This window comes from Capra hircus, chromosome 22 (assembly GCF_001704415.2).
Source record: "Capra hircus breed San Clemente chromosome 22, ASM170441v1, whole genome shotgun sequence".
Lineage (NCBI taxonomy): Eukaryota > Metazoa > Chordata > Mammalia > Artiodactyla > Bovidae > Capra > Capra hircus.
In genome coordinates, this window is record NC_030829.1 from 32,505,885 (window position 1) to 32,523,421 (window position 17,537).

General features: G+C 40.5%; 1 protein-coding gene across 3 annotated transcripts in view; it reads left to right on the plus strand.

Annotated features, from left to right (window-relative positions):
• The window catches only part of EOGT (EGF domain specific O-linked N-acetylglucosamine transferase), a 55,766-nt gene that overhangs the window by 25,042 nt on the left and 13,187 nt on the right, over positions 1–17,537 (plus strand). For 2 of the 3 annotated variants that reach the window (XM_018038402.1, XM_005695753.3), the window contains exons 13-17: positions 375–443; positions 4,221–4,282; positions 9,496–9,615; positions 11,783–11,885; positions 12,461–14,717. In XM_018038402.1, coding sequence (XP_017893891.1) covers positions 375–443; positions 4,221–4,282; positions 9,496–9,615; positions 11,783–11,885; positions 12,461–12,607 — 501 coding nt within the window. In that variant the 3' untranslated portion in view covers positions 12,608–14,717. Of the gene's footprint in view, positions 1–374; positions 444–4,220; positions 4,283–9,495; positions 9,616–11,782; positions 11,886–12,460; positions 14,718–17,537 lie in introns of those variants that run through there. The other variant, XR_001917026.1, reaches the window with a different exon arrangement.

The window sequence follows — 17,537 nt, forward strand, 5'->3', positions numbered from 1 at the left end:
TAATTTGAAATCAGATGTCAACAACCTAGGAGATTTTGATAAACTAAGAGATAGTGGAAGAATGTACTTTTTTTTCCTTTTCCTTTCCCTGTCTCTCCCCTTCCTTTCCCAAGCTCCCACCCAGTCCACGCATTCTCTGCCCCCAAATATACTCAGACAAACAGAAGTAGTGTAATGAATGCGTTTTACCTTCTGTGGCTAAAGTGAGTACATTTTTAACCCCTGGAAGAACTGTGAAGAAATCAGGCTAAAAGGAAAAAAAAAAGTCCCATAAAGGTGTCCTTATTGAGTTTTATCTCTTGGTGAAAATCCCATTTTAAATTTTATTTATTTGTCTGTCCAGGCATAACAGCAATATTTTGCCTTTTTCACAGGGTGGAAAAATTCGAGTGACCATTCTCGCACGGAGCACAGAGTATCGGAAAATACTGAACCAAAATGAGGTCAGTTTTTGGTATGCATTTTTAACAGTGACATATTGAATTTAACTTCCTATGAGTAATGTGCTTTGTTTTTTTTTTTTTTTCATACCCTACTAAATGCTTTGGTTTGAAATTATTAGCTTTTAGAATATTTTGATGGTTACACCCAGTTCATTTATTAGATTTTTACTGGAAATCATCAAACCAGACATTACTAAATGAGCTCTGCCTTACTATAGACGTTCCTCTGCACTAACTCAGAGTGGAAACAGAGACAAAACTGCCCGAGTCCTGCCTTTGCTGCAGTGGATTGCCAAACATTTTGTCTCTGAACAAACTAGCAGCTGAGCAATGGGAGAATATCTTTGGGCAGATGGTAGATGGAGTGTGGCAAGACTGTGGCCTCCAGCAGCAGATGAAGTTGGTAAAGTCCTTATCCTTTTCATGAGTATCTTAGAAATTGTTCCCCTCTTATGCTTCCTGACTCATTTCAACAACATCAATTCAAAACTTATACTTAATTTCAACAAGATTGCAATGGAAGGCTCCCTGCAACAGCAGGACAGGGCAATGTGCTTGCAATAGTAAGGTTTCTAGATGTCCGGAAAAGACAAGGATTATCCCCTAGAGATTCCACAAGGAGTGTAGCACTGCGTACACCTCGATTTCATCCCACTGAGACTTCTGTCTCTGTGTGTCAAATTTCTGCGCTACAGAACTGTAAGAGGATAAATTGTGTTGTTTTAAGATGATAAGTGTGTAGTAATTTGTCATAGTAGCAAATAGGCATGAAACCTACTTCTTTATTTATTTGTAAATCACTCTGGCTGCAAGAATAGGTGCAGGGAGATTGATTAAGAGCTGTTGTCCCGATAAGAGCTTAGATGAAGGGGAGGACAGGAGGGATGACAAGATAAATGGTTTCGGGATATATCTTGGAGACAGAGCCTATGACACTGCTTGTGGGAGTGTAAAGTTACAGCCTCGGTGAGGCCAGGAGAGGTAGTGAGAATCAGGCATGAACTCCTGGACTGTTAGCCTAAGCACTTCAGTGGACTTGAGATGGGAGGGAATCTGGGGGCAGCTTTTGATGGGTAAAATGTTTGGCACAAGTTAATTTGGATGCCTAAGAGGCTGATTCAAATTGTGTAATTAGCATCTCTTCTCGAGACACATATGGATTATGGAGGACATGAACATATGGTGTAATGAGGCATCGATTGTAAACTCTGTGGATGGAAGAAATGAACAGCATGTGTGTGTATGTTTTAAAGACCTGGAAATAAAAATGTATAAAGTAATGCACTGAGATGCGTCATTAATAGGCAGATGAGTAGTACTTATTGGTAAGGTAACACGTTTTGGATGCAGGTATATGCCAAGCACATGTTGCCTCTGCCTGTCCTTCAACTCTCCCAGCAGACCAATAATATCAGTATTTTATTATTATTTTCCATTCTAAACGAGAACACTGAACCTTGGAGGTTAAAAAAACATGCCCAAGTTCACCCAGCTGGTGAGCAGAGTAACGGGGTGGGGTCGGGGAGGGAAAGGAGTCTACTTCATAGGCAGAGAACACTCCATAGCTGTAACCCAGCTTCACCTGGGAGGAGGCTAACCACTTTCCTTCCCTGTCTGTCGGTCAACTGCTGGAGCGAAGTCCAGTGGAAAGGTGCCACCAGTGGGTGCTGCACTGCAGCTGTCCGTGTTCTCACATCCAGCCCCTCAGGTCGCCTGGATGCCCTTGCCCTAAGGCAGGATTTGGTCATTCAGCTCCAACCCCAAGTCATCATGTGCCCAACTGGTTGCTTTGTTCCCAGGCTTGGTGTCACTGGGAAAGGTAACTCCCAGACAGAGAAGAAAGCACTTTTTCCTTTTCCTTGACTCGTGAATAGATAACAAAACCTGCTGCTGCTGCTGCTGCTAAGTCGCTTCAGTCGTGTCCGACTCTGTGCGACCCCAGAGACGGCAGCCTACCAGGCTCTGCCGTCCCTGGGATTCTCCAGGCAAGAACACTGGAATGGGTTGCCATTTCCTTCTCCAATGCATGAAAGTGAAAAGTGAAAGTGAAGTTGCTCAATCGTGTCTGACTCTTAGCAACCCCACGGACTGCAGCCCACCAAGCTCCTCCATCCATGGGATTTTCCAGGCAAGAGTACTGGAGTGGGGTGCCATTGCCTTCTCCAACAAAACCTAGATACACTCATTAAATGATGGTTCATGCAGTCTTGCCCAGAGTCAAGGTTACAACAGTCATTCCGGAAGGGGTATGGCCATGTCTCTGGTCTGACTAAAAATCATGGAAAAGAGCATGTTTCCTTAGGGATCCTTGGAGACATGTGACTCCTTTTAGGTAGGCCCATCTCATTACAAGACAGGGGCTCATGCCCTCTGATTAATTCTCCCCTGAAAAGTGGAATTCTAATCTCTCCTCACTTCTTCAATACTTGCTATAAACAGTGTATCTGTGGGCATCCAGGGACTGTCCAGTGAGAGAAACTTCTACTTTATAACTCTGTGAGTGTGTGATGGGGGATGGGATTGGATTTGGGCCACTGCCTGTTGCTTTTTATGAGCGATAGAGTGGAAGTGTGCTAGCCAAGAACACAGGTTCTGGGGTCAGATGACCTAGATTTAGTTTTGGCCCTGCCATTTGCTATATGGGAGATCCTGGCAAAGTTGTTTACCTTCTCTAAGACTTCAGTACATCATTTATGAAATGTGTATAATATAATACTTCCTTGGTATGGTATTTGTGAGCAGGAAGTGACATATACCTAAAGCACTTGGAAATGCCAGCATGATTTCAGTGTAGAGTCAGTGATGCTTCTGTACCTGTTGTTGTTGCAATCAAAGTGTACACATGAGAGAGCAGGATCCAAATACAAAATGCTTCTGAAAAGCAGTGATCCCGTGGTGTTGGGTTAAGATAGCTTATTTGTGAGGGACCTAGAGAACCATGGCGATGCTTTTGATGTGATGATGAATTGAGCTTAGTTGTTTTCTCTTTGCTAAAAGTATAGTTGTTTTTCTATGTAGAGATGTTGAAATTTTTTTCTGCCAGGAATTTAGTATTTTTGGTAGATGAGGTTCCAAGCACTAGGTGTTTGTCTGAAATGATATAGTGGGTAGGAAGAAAATTCTGAAACAAAGTCGGTGCCCAGTGAATATACATTGAAAGTTGAATGCTGCTGCTGCTGCTGAGTCACTTCAGTCATGTCCGACTCTGCAACCCCATAGATGGCAGCCCACCAGGATCCCCTGTCCCTGGGATTCTCCAGGCAAGAACACTAGAGTGGCTTGCCATTTCCTTCTCAAATGCATGAAAGTGAAAAGTGAAAGTGAAGTTGCTCAGTTGTGCCTGACTCTTAGCGACCCCATGGATTGCAGCCTACCAGGCCCCTCCGTCCATGGAGTTTTCCAGGCAAGAGTGGGGTGCCGTCACCTTCTCCGAACTATTAGAATAACAGTAGCTAAAAGATAACATTTCATGTGTGTCTAGCTTGTCTATGACAAGCCATTTACTTTTATGAATTTTCTCCTTTCATCCTCATAGCAGCCCAGTGCAGAGCAATTTTAGGAAGGTGGTGTGTTCCTCCCTAAAATGCAGAGGTGGAGCCTGTACTTGAACTCAGTTAAGGTTTAAAACTGAAACATATTTGTATGAAAATACAAAGGGGATTTAATACTTGAAACATAACTTTACATAAAAAATAAGAAATTTGGGGACTTTAAGGTAAATAAAACTGAAGAGAAGGAAGGAAAAGAAATTCTAAATATATTTCTTTTTTCCCCCAGCTTGTAAATGCACTGAAAACAGTATCTACATTTGAGGTCCAGATTGTTGATTATAAGTATAAGTAAGTAATAATCCAGTCTTGGGCAGATCCTGTCCTCTTTGGCTTTGGTGAGGCATCCTTTGGCAGGGAGAGGAGGGAGGACTTTGTGAATGGGAGGTGTTGGCACTCGTGGATCTGGTAGGGACAAGCGGATACCATCGGTGAATGAGGTGGGCAGGTGAAGACGCCAAGGCTAGTGGGCAGAAGTTCTTCTGCTGTGACAGGCCTGATGTTGCCACACTATCCCTTTTTAAAGAGAAGTGATGAATCCTATTTTCATTTGAAATTTCTGAATTTCTAAAGTCAGCAACTGGGGGACTTCCCTGGCGGTCCAGTGGTTAAGACTTCACCTTTCATTGTAGGGGCTGCTGGTTCAATCCCTGGTTGGGGAGCTAAATCCCACATGCTTTGTGGCCCCCAAAAATCAAAACATAAAGCAGAAGCAATATTGCAACAAATTCAGTAAAGACTTTAAAAATGATCCACATTAAAAAAAAAAAATCTTAAAACCAGCAACTAATTCCAAATTTTAAAAAATGGCATAAGCCTAAATTGCCCTGTTAGCAGCTGGGTTTCATCTTCTGGCCTAAGATATGGGAATAATTTGAGGTTCATAGAACAGTATGAGGTTTAAAAAAAAAATCTTATAAAATATTTACATTTTGGGGACTTCCCCAGTGGTTCTGCCTTCTAATGCTGGAGGTATGGGTTAGATCCCTGGCTGGGGACCCAAGGTCCCACATGCTGTGGGGTGAGGCTAAAAATTAAAAAGAAAAAAAAATTTTTTTTTTTACATTTCCTTTAAATTCTATCATAAGTAAAAAGTTAGAAAGATAGAATTTGCCTACCATTTATGTAGCCCCTGTTGATATAGATACTATATCATATGTTATATGTTATGTAACCCCTGTCTACATAACCCCTGTTGATATAGAAACTATAGGGCTATAGAAGTAATACATGTTCTTGATTGAAAAAGTCAAGCAGTATAGAAAAGTTCCAATGGAAAGTAAAAATTTTTCTCTCTCCTTTTCACCCACCCACAGTCATAGTGTTGTTTTCCAAATTTAACAGCTTTTTTCTGTGTTAAAAAGTACACATTTACCAACATACAGTGCCTGACATGGTTCGGTTTAAACTTAACAGTAAGCCTGGGCGTTTAGCACCTCATTCATTACACGTTTGTTCATTTCCACAAGTCTTTGTCAGGTACATGCCATAAGCTGGTCACCAGGCTTCGAAGCAGGAAGACAGTTTCAGAGGAAGCATGGCCATGTCCCTACGTCAGACACTAAGTACAAATAAATAGCAGTTGCAAGAACAGCAACTGTTTATTGAGACTTACTCTTTTTTTCCCCCCAACCTTTAAACTTTTTATTTTGTATTGGGGTAGAACCGATTAACAATATTGTGGTAATTTCAGGTGGACAGCAAAGGGACTCAGCCATACATATACACATATCCTTTCTCCCCCAAACTTCCCTCCTATCCATGCTTCCACATAACATTGAGCAGAGTTCCATGTGCTGTATGGTAGGTCCTTGTTGGTTATCCATTTTAGTATAACCGTCCATACATGACCTTCCCAACTGTCCCTTCTCACCAACAGCCATAAATTCGTTAATCTAAGTCTGTGAGCGCTGACACGTATTCTTAATGCTTTTCTTGCTCTGTCTCATCTTCCTCTTTCAAAAGTCTTGTGAAGTTTCTGAAGCTGTTTCTGTCTGACAGGTGACACTAACCCGATGGTGGCAATCCTCACTGCCACCTGAGGAGGTGCAGAGGCAAGAAGAGAGCCCAGGGTTAGTGACAGTGAATTCAGACCTTGGCAATCTGAGGGACACGATAGAAACTAATAGTGTTGAGCTTTGTGAGTTTTGATCTATAGGCATTTCCCAGAAATGACCACTCCACAAATATATTCCCTGGACAAATGCCCCTTGTTCTCCTCAGTATCAGTTGGCATCCCGGGGAAACTGAGGCACATGTACTTCATGTGAGATGCACTTGGTGCCTTTGTCTTTCTTCTCTTGTGCAGGTGTGGGATTTCTGTTCTGTCCTGAGAGGAAGCTCTTCAAAGAGGAGAAGCTGATTAAGAGGAAAGTTGCTTCCCCTTCTTCGATGCAAACAGATCTTGTTCATTTATTTTTCTTCACTCTGGGTGGGTGGGACTGGGAGATTGGATTCTATTTTATTTATTAGAGTATTATACTCTGTCCAGCATTTCTTCCCAGCCTCACTTCAGTGAACTTCTTTGCTGTTGTTCTTGTTGTTCAGTCACTCAGTAATGTCAGACTCTTTGCAACCCCATGGACTGCAGCACTCCAGACCTGCCTGTCCTTTACCAACTCCCGGAGCCTGCTCAGACTCATGTCCATTGAGTCAATGATGCATTCCAACCATCTCGTCCTCTGTGTCCCTTTTCCTCCTGCCTTCTGTCTTTGCCAGCAGCAGGGTTTTTTTCCAGTGAGGCAGCTCTTCGCGTCAGGTGGCCAAATCAAGAGGCTGTTTACTTTGCTTTCTGCCGTAAGGGTGGTGTTGTCTGCATATCTGAGATTATTGATATTTCTGCCAGAGATCTTGATTCCAGCTTGTGCTTCATCCACCCTGACATTTCATATGATGTACTCTGCATATAAGTTAAATAAGCAAGGTGACAGTATATGGCCTTGACATACTCCTTTCCCAGTTTTGAGCCAGTCTGTTGTTCCATGTCCAGTTCTAACCATTGCCTCTTGACCTGTATACAGATTTTGCAGGAGGCAAAAGGTGCTTTGGTATTCCCATTTCTTTAAGAATTTCCCACAGTTTGTTGTGATCCACACAGTCAAAGACTTCAGTGTAATCAATAAAGCAGAGGTAGATGTTTTTCTGGAATTCTCTTTCTTTTTCTATGGTCCAACAGATAGACACATTTGGCAATTTGTTCTCTGGTTCTTCTGCCTTTCTAAATCCAGCTTGAACATCTGGGAGTTCTCAGTTCATGTACTGTTGAAGAGAATTTCGAGCATTACTTTGCTAGTGTGTGAGATGAGTGCAATTGTGTGGTAGTTCGAACGTTCTTTGGTATTGGCCTCCTTTCTATTGGAATGAAAACTGACCTTTTCCAGTCCTGTGGCCACTGCTGAGTTTTCCAAATTTGCTGGCATATTGAGTACATCACTTTCACAGCATCATCTTTTAGGATTTGAAGTAGCTCAGCTGGAATTCCATCACTTCCACTAGCTTTGTAGTGATGCTTCCTAAGGCCCACTTGACTTCACATTCCAGGATGTCTGTCTCTAGGTGAGTGGTCACACCATTGTGGTTATCTGGGTCATGAAGATCTTTTTTGTATAGTTCTTCTGTGTATTCTTGCCACCTCTTTGCAGTGTGTTCTGCTTCTGTTAGATCTATACCATTTCTGTCCTTTATTGTGCTCATCTTTGCATGAAATGTTCCCTTGGTATCTCTCATTGTTTTGAAGAGGTCTCTAGTCTTTCCTATTCTGTTGTTTTCCTCTATTTCTTTGGACTGTTCACTTAGGAAGGCTTTCTTATCTCTCTTTGCTGTTCTTTAGAATTCTGCATTCAGATGGGTGTTTCTTTCCTTTTCTTCTTAGCCTTTTGTCTCTCTTCTTTTCTCAGCTATTTGTAAGGCCTCCTCAGGCAACCATTTTGCCTTTTTGCATTTCTTTTTCTTGGGGATGGCTTTCATCACTGCCTCCTGTACAATGTCATGAACCTCTGTCCATAGTTCTTCAGGTACTCTGTCTATCAGATCTAATCCCTTGAATCTGTTTGTCACTTCCAGTGTATAATCGTAAGGGATTTGATTTAGGTCATACCTGAATGGTCTAGTGGTTTTCCCTACTTTCTTCAATTTAAGTCTGAATTTTGCAATAAGAAGTTCATGATCTGAGCCACAGTCAGCTCCCGGTCTTGTTTTTGCTGACTCTATAGAGCTTCTCCATCTTCGGTTGCAAGGAATATAATCAATCTGATTTCAATATTGCCCATCTGGTGATGTCCATGGGTAGAGTCATCTCTTGTGTTATTGGGAGAGAGTGTTCGCTATGACCACTGCGTTCTCTTGGCAAAAGTCTGTTAGCCTTTGCCCTGCTTCATTCTGTACTCCAAGGCGAAACTTGCCTGTTACTCCAGGTATCTCTTTACTTCCTACTTTTGCATTCCAGTTCCCTGTGATAAAAAGGACATCTTTTTTAGGTGTTAGTTCTAGAAGGTCTTGTAGGTATTCATAGAACCGTTCAATTTCAACTTCTTTGGCATTAGTGGTTGGGGCATAAACGGATTACTGTGATACTGAATGGTTTGCCTTGGAAATGAACTGAGATCATTTTGTCGTTTTTGAGATTACACCCAAGTACTGCATTTCGGACTCTTTTGTTGACTCTGAGGGCTTCTCCATTTCTTCTACGGGATTCTTGCCCACAGTAGTAGATATAATAGTCATCTGAATTAAATTCTCCCACTCCCATCCATTTTAGTTCACTGATTCCTAAACTGTCAATGTTCACTCTTACCATCTTCTGTTTAACCACTTGCAATTTACCTTGATTCATGGACCTTTTGCCTCTTACTTTCATTTTAAAGTTTGCACATCTTTCAGTGTCTTGAATTCAAAGACCAGCACGCATAAAATTGTGAATTCATCTGTTGCACAGGCAGGAAAATGCCCTCATGGTATCTGAGATAATTTTAGCGGTACACAGATGTCAACTGAATAACTCAAATCATGCAAGCAAGAATTTATTTTTGAAAAGTTCCTGTATGATCTTAAGGAAATAGTTTTCAGTTGGTTGCTAAATATATCATAACATCACAGTAATGCTTGCTAATTCCACTTTTTAAACAGTGAGTGAGCCTTGGAATCAGAGCTTTGCCTTGTAGTGTTACCTACCTACCTTGGAATAATGCTTTTTAGCTTGATTATACCCATTTTTACAGTTTTATGTCATGTGTTATTAGTTTTTCATTTAAGACAGGTATTAAAGTTTCCTTCTAAAATAAGAACATGCAAGTTTTAAAAAAGGCAAGCTTACCTTAGAAAAATGTTTATTTCTTAAGTAAGCCGTTAGTTATGGGAGTAGGCTTGAAATTGGCAAATATCATGAGGAAATGTACTTTCAGCTGGGAAAGACACTTGTATAAATGTTGTTACCATGAATCGTGAGCTTACTCAACTCAGTACTTTCCCTCTCCTCCCCTTTCTTTTGTTGTTCTTTATGTTCACAGGGAACTTGGGTTTTTAGATCAGCTGAGAATCACGCATAACACAGACATATTTATTGGAATGCATGGAGCTGGTCTTACCCATTTGCTTTTCCTTCCAGACTGGGCTGCGGTGTTTGAACTGTAAGTGTCTGGGGATACTTTAATATTGAGGCAGCTGATAATGCTTTTTCTGCTTGCTGAGACTTTCATTCAGAGCCTCAAAAGGCTTAATATTTAATTATTACAAAGAAGTCACATCATATATACATCTAGAAAGAAAAGAAAAAAAGACCTACAAGTTTGAAGACTGCGATTAGCACCCTTAGCAAGCAAATAACCCTTTCCTCCCCCATCTCAGCAGGATTCGGGAGATGTGAGTCTGTGGTTTCCTTGCTCGGAGTGCACTCCTGTGTGCTTGTCACTGAAAGTCTCTCTCTGCCATCAGTGTAGTTGTGTGGAAAGAGGACCTGTGTGTCGCATGCCCATGTTCATAGCAGTGTTATCTCATTAGCCAAGTGGTAGAAGAAACTCAGTTGCCCCTTGACTATGGAACGGGTAAATGAAATGTGATGCAAACTCACACGTACCCAGTGGAATACTATTTAGCTTTACAAAAGAAAGAAATCCTGTCTCGTGCAGTGACAGGGATGGACCTCGAGGACATTATGTTAAGTGAAATGTTACTCTGAAAAGCACGAATACTGTATGATTTCACTTTCATGAGGTATGTAGAGAAGTCTGATTCATAGAGACAGAAAGTAGAAGGGCGGGTGTCAAGAACTAGTGGGAGAGGTGAAGTGTTTAATGAGGACAGAGCTTCACTTTTGCATGATGAAAGTGTTCTGGTGATTGGTTGTAACAGTGAGCTGTATGTAGTACTGAACTGCACACTTAAAAATGGTTAAGATGGCAAATTTTATGTCATGTGTTTTCTACCACAATTTAAAAAGAGAGAGAGAAGGTTTGAGTATCTGTACTTCTAGTGAAGAACACAGCTCCAAAACATAAGCCAACCTCTTTGCCTGGTGCTCACAGGCACCATACCATTCCACGGGCCTGTTTGATTCCATACACACACAGGAGACTGAGGCCTCAGGTGAAAGTAATGTTCCCACAGCGTTCCTCTAACTCGGTGCTTGGTTGTGGAGACGTGGACCTCTCTCCTTTAATAATTCTACTCTGGATACCAACGGTGATTGCTGTTACCTGATTTCTTCCCCTTGTAACTAAATATCTTGATTTTGTGGTCGTATTTCAAAAATAACTTGGCATTCAAATGAGAGACCATTTAGAAAAAGATTTGTCATGAACTTTCAACACCCTGAAAAACCCTTAAAAATAAATATATATGTTAGAGAAATAGCTAGATCATTGTGGATTCTATTTTAGTTCTTCCTTTCTCCCCGAGAAAGAGGGGGGAAAGAGGAAAAGGAAGGAAGGAAAAAAATGTCACTGAGACATTTCAGTCGTTGGAGGTCAACAGTCTTGGGATCAGTTTCTTTTGGAGAATGTGTTACCCACCCACCTCAAGGCCATGTTCCTATGCACAAAGCTGGGGTTATTAGGAGTTGATATCAAGTTCACAGACCTGTTGATAAAAATCTCCTCCATTCTTTAATCCTGTTCTGCTTTTTGAAAGTTAGGATGATTTAGTTATGGAAATATTTTTAAAATAATCTGTTTCACTCTTGTGTGTGTGTGTTTCTATAAACAAGTTTTATTTATATACCATACTATAGTTCACTCATGTAAATCATATAATTCATTGCTTTTAAGATATTGACCAAGTTGTGAAACCACCACCACAATTTTACAATATTTTCATTGCCCCCCAGAGAAAATCAGTTCTCTTCAGCAGTTACTCTCATTCCATCTTCCTCCCAGCCCCTGGAAACCACTAATCTCCTTTCTATCTCTGTAGATTTACCATTATGAACATTTCACAGAAGTGGAATCATGCAATATGTGGGCTTTTTCTTACCAGCTGCTTTCACTTAGTGTCGTGTTTTCAAGGTTCATCCATGTTGGGGCGTGGATCAGTGCTCATGCCTTTTTATTAGCAATAATTCCTTGTATGGTTATATACCACGTTTTATTTATCCATTCGTCAGTCGATAGATTCTTTTCACCTTTTGGCTATTGTGAATAATGCTGCTATGAACATGAATCTCTCTCTCTTTCTTGTGTACTGTTTATACAGTCTTTTGCAAGGACGTATTTGGGTGGTGAATTTTTTTCCCCAAAGAACTGTGGATTGGTCAAAAATCCCAGGCCAAAGCCCCACGTACAGATGCCCTTGTGTCCTTAGGTACAACTGTGGAGATGAACGTTGTTACTTGGACCTGGCTAGGCTGAGAGGTGTCCACTACATCACTTGGCGAAGGCAGAACAAAGTCTTTCCTCAAGATAAGGTAAAGTTCAATGACAAAAATCATCTTGTTTTATTTTTTAATTGGCTTAAAGCATCTAATTAAATTGCAACCTGTCTTTAAGCTTCAATCCAAAGATAAAACCGTTCTTTGGAATCGTGAATTGTTTTTAATATTTGCAAACTTGTGGGAGAGGGGAAGTTAATAATTCTCTATCTTTATGTGGAAAAGTGACCTTCATGAAATTTGGGACTAGAGAGATCTGTTAAATTATTTAGAGACAGGATCTGCAAACTATAGACCAGTGGGCTATATCTGGCCCTCCACTCGTTTTTATAAATAAAGCTTTACTGGGACACAGTCCTTCTCTTCTATTCACATGTTTTCTATGACTCCTTGAGCACTTCAGTGGCAGGGTTGAATAATTGTGGTGGAGACTCTGGTCCACAGAGCTGAAGAAAGTACATGCTGTCTGGCCTATTACTGAAAAAAATTGCCAGCCTCTGATGTAGCATAAATTAAAATAGTTGCTTTTGGCCAAAGTGAAGTAATTTTATTCTTGTTCAGAAAACCACATGCTTAACAGCTTACAAATTTGTCTTTTGCTATTTTTGCAGGGCCACCACCCAACTCTGGGGGAGCATCCAAAGTTTACCAACTATTCTTTTGATGTCGAAGAATTTATGTACCTTGTCCTTCAGGCTGCAGATCATGTATTGCAACACCCAAAGTGGCCATTTAAGAAAAAACATGATGAGCTATAAATCTGTTGAGTCTTTTTGCCAAAAGGGAGTTTTTGAGCAGTCCTGCACCCAGACTTACTTCACAGTTAAATAGGTAAAACAGCCTGTTATCTCCTAGCCCCAAATCACCTTTTTTTTTTAAAAAAAAACAAAAGCCAATACAATGCCTTCAGGATATTACTTACGTCTTTTATAGCTTTTAAGTGTTTTGTTTGATTTTTGTGTTATTGCTATTTATCAAGATACTATTTTTGCACTGAAAACTTTACTTTTTATAGTTCAGAAATTGGGCCTGGGCTCACTGGGATCATTGAGCTTTTTTCTTAGGGATGCCAAAGTTTGCAACTTTCTTAGTTTTAGAAATTGTAAGTGTTTTTGTAGAATACCATGAGATCATCATTTTAGAGGCTTCCAATTTGATAATGATATATTTAAGTAAAATCACAACTCATTTCTTTGCCATAGTTTGTTCATAGCACTGTTCATAGTTGGACAGGAAAACATGCAATGTACACACACACACTACTGTTCATAGTTGGAAAGGAAAACATGCAACACACCCATGCGTGCACGCACACGCACACACACACACACACACACACACACACACACGGTTGTGGTTTTTAGGACCAAGCTATAGGACTGTGTTATAGATCAAACAGTATTATAAATAGATCTGTTTTATTCTTATCAGAGTCCAAACTTCGTCCCAATGAATTCTCTGTTATATCCTTATAGTCAACGCCAGGTTATAGTCATCCAGAACCTGAATAAATCATGCTGTTTCCTTAAGTCATATTCATATATTTCATATGCAAATCATGTTTTCCCCACATGTAGCAACCACATATGATAAAAACAAATGAGAACGTTCTTTAGAACGGTTTTATGTATCTTCTAGCTGGTTCCCACCGGCTCCTTCTTAGCTGTGGAGAGCATTTATGTATGAAACAGTGGTTTCATTGTGCACATATTTGTAAGTGCATATACCTGTGTGTATCCATCTACCTCTTTTAGCATGGAACTATTACAGTGTTTGATTTTGCAAACTTCAGGTTAGCCACAAGTAGAGAGTTTTTTTCCCCTATAAAAAAAGTAAAGGCAAAAAAGGGTAAAGACACACGTGAATTAGTCAGTTCAAAATGAATAAGAAGCCATAGGAAAGTGTCATAGATTAAAAAGGGTATCTGACAGCCACCCCTACTCCCTCAATGAGATTCACTTCTTACTGTTTATGAACCTTCAATTTAGTGGTTGGAAACCACGGATTTATTTTATTGCAGAATGTGAAGTTTACATTTTATTAACACTGAGTAATCTCATGTAGAGACTAGCAACTTCTATTTTTTTAAGTAAGGAATTAACGAAGTACAGTAAAGCTAAATTTTTATGTTTTAGAGTAGTTAAAAGAAAAAAGAATATACAGCAGACAAGTGACCTGAGAATCCTAAAATATTTATTATCTGGACCTTTACAGAACACATTTGCTGACTCCTGCTTTAAAGGATTATCAACAGTCTTCTAGAGTTTAGGAATATTTATTAAAATATCTGTAAATGAATTAATGAATCACTATAGCAGTAGCTTTGATTTGAGACCTTTACAATATTTAAAAAGATTTACAACATGACTTTTGAAATGATTGGTGTTGCTGCTGTTCTTTGTCCAAAATACCGAGTATCCACTGAGAAGATCATTCACATGAAAGGAATTGTCAAGGCTATGTTGCATGTTTAGTCAGAGAGGCAGAAACATCTAAAAAAAATGGCCTGGAAAAAAAAGGTTTCAGCATTTATCTTCTTACCTCATTTTAAGAAGTGTTTGGCAATGTGATTCTGTAGATGAGCAAGAATTTTAGACATTGAAAACAATTTCATAATAAAATGTTATATTTGCATATTTCACAAAGAAACAGTATGTTTTATAGAAATGAGAAAATACACTAGGTACTTTATGTAATTCACTTTTATCAGACTTTCTTTTTGATGGGAGCAAAAGAAGGTCTTCAAATTGTTATAAAATTTAAAATGTTAAGACTGCTCTTTTTATTAAGTCTTTGAAAGAGATGCATGTCATTGTTTGTACATTTGGGATATGGCTTTAGAATAAATCTTTTTATATTTTATTTGAACACCAGACTATTTTCAGGATTTTCTGTCTGAATGTCAGATGTTTACCTTTTGTGTGTGTGTGCAATCTGGTCGCTCTAGATTATACGAATTGAGTAGGTCAGTGACAATTCAATTTAAGGAAAAGTTGTACCTTACAATTATTTAGCAGTTTATTATGTGATGCTTTCATGGTATATTGCATAATCTGTATAAACTCAACTTAGCTGTTCCCATTTTTTAATGTGACAAAAGTCAGATACTGTTTAGGGGACCTCCCTAAAGATCACATGTCTTCTGATTCCACATCTATAGTCCTACATTTATACACCAGATTATGCGGTAAATATTGATGGAGCAACTACTGTGTACATTTCTACTCTAGGTTCTGGGGATACCGAAGTGAGAAGAACAGAAAAAAATCCTTGCCTTCATGGCCCTTGCTTTCTGATGGAGGAGACAGATATTAACATAAATAAGGAAAATATACTGTGTGTTGGATGTTGATACAAGCATGGTATGGACAAAACTAAAACAGGAATGAGGGCTCTGGAGCTCTGGGGGGTGGGTAGAGTCCAGCACACTTAGGTAGAGGGTCAGGGAAGTCCTTGTTGAGGTCACCTTTGAGTCAGGACTTAAAGTACTTAAAGGAGGAAGCAATGTAGATAGCTGGCAAAGAGTATTCCAGGATGACAGAATAGTATGTGCAAAGGTCCTGAGGCAGGAGGGTACCCAGTATGTTTGAGAAACAGCCAGGAAGCCAGTATTGGGGGCAGAGGAGATGAGGTCAAAGAGGTAATGGGCCTGGTGTTCAAATGGCAAGGCTCTTGTCCTTTGATGGTGATGAGATGGAAGTCATTGAAGGGAATATCAACAGGAGGAATGGCCTGACTTTGAAGAGAAGAACTGAGCTATTATGCTGGGAAGAGACTCTGGAGAAATGTTTCAGGTCGTGTACCCTGGGGAACAGACTATGGGGTGTAAATTTGTATGCAGGTGGTGTGTTGGGGAAGATGCTCCTTGATGGACACCTGGAAGGAAGTAAAGGGACAAGACTGGGGTGGAGGGAGCCGTGGAGCTGCAACACAATTGCAAGTGAGGCCACAGGGAGGCACTGTAGAGCTGATTGTAAATGCTGGAGATCCTCATAGCAATGAATCCCTGAATACCGACATTTCTCCAGAGGGGTGTCGTCTAGAGCAGGGCAGCTCTCTTCAGCTGAAGACAGTTCCTGGAGAGGAGCTTGGTGTGATCCATCAGTGGTCAATATTCCCATTGCAGTGTGGTGGGTGGATCTCCCAGGCCCTCTACAGCATCCATAGTGCGATGTTACCATTCAGCATGTTCCACTCGTCTACTGCCTGCCAATAGAAAGTTATAGCTAAGGCTTCATTTGATTCAGATTTTGTTTTAAAGACTCCTTGAAGACAGTTCTGTGTACTTCATATGGTAGAAGGTGAGAGTGGCTTTGTGGGCCATATGAGTTCTCTGTCCCATTTTATTATGTGTTGGGCCCCACCTCTAATCTTTTAACAGACGTAAAAAACATTCTTTGGGATATTTAAACAGGTTAAGGAACTTGCCCAAAGCCATGAATTGGATATAGGGCTTTCTTTGTGAAGGAATTTAAACAGAGGTAATGTAGGAAGTAAAGGATGAAAGGAAGGAAAGGAAAGAGGGAAGGAGGGAGGGAAAGAAGGAAAGAGAAGAGAGAAGTTGGGTGGAAAAGAAAATAGAGAAAGTAGTCCTGGTGTTAGGCTATTCCTTGCAGTTACAATATAGTTTTCTCTGATACACACTCAATGGAGAGAGAATTTGAAAAACACTTGCTTTTTGAAACTAAGAGCAATAATCAGATCAGGTATGGTTGCCTGGGAGAAACCAGTCTTTCAGAGTACTATATTCACAACCAAGGGCTATTATTGCCAGACACTTTAATATCGTCTTCCTCTGTTAGCTTATTGGGGCATGGCATAAGATGTCATAAGCACGCTTGTCATGGAGGAAGTGGCTTAGAGCTTGGCTGCGGTTATGTGGGCCCTCTTTGGATGGTAATGCACATTTTAACCATGAGGTGGCAGTCAAGCCCTTCCAAATGGCCTCTGCACTCTGAAAGCCTGGGTGTAATACTCTCATTGTAGATTCCAGACACCTGAGTGCCAGGAGTAAGGCGTTGCTTCTGTGTGTGATGTATTTTTTTCATCCCTGATTTGAGGTAAAGTGGGAAAATTATCCTGGACAGTTTTCAGATTTAAGTGTGGAATTTCTTAGCTGCAGCCAATTCCTGAACCCTTTGTACCATCTCCTGATCGTCCCGTGGAAAGAGCATGTGGTCTTGGGAAGTGATTTCTAGTGACAGAAACTGTTCAGTGGAATGCAGTCTCATTGATGTGAAGGAATTTTCTTGGGTAGAGAGCTCTATTGTAGGATCTCTAGATAGCCCGTTAGTTCCTCAGTCCTTTTTAGGACCTAAATTCGTTGTTATATTGGGCTTGATAGGTTATTGTATATATAAGTGCTGTTATCATTGAGCAGAACCAGACTGTAAGTGGAAGAGTTCTTGTGCTTGTGTTTAGTTGCCCAGTCATGTCTGACTATTTGCGACCCTTTGGGCTGTAACCCACCAGGCTCCTCTGTCCATGGGATTTTTCAGGCAAGAATACTGGAGTGGGTCGCCATATCCTTCTCCAGGGGATATTCCCACCTCAGTGTCTCTTACATCTCCTGCATTGGCAGGCAGCTGCTTTACCCACTGAGCCAACGGGGAAGCCCAGTGTAAACGAAGGAGTTCATTGAGGTCTAAATGCCAAGAGTGGTACCGTGTTAATTAAAGAGGAGTTTTT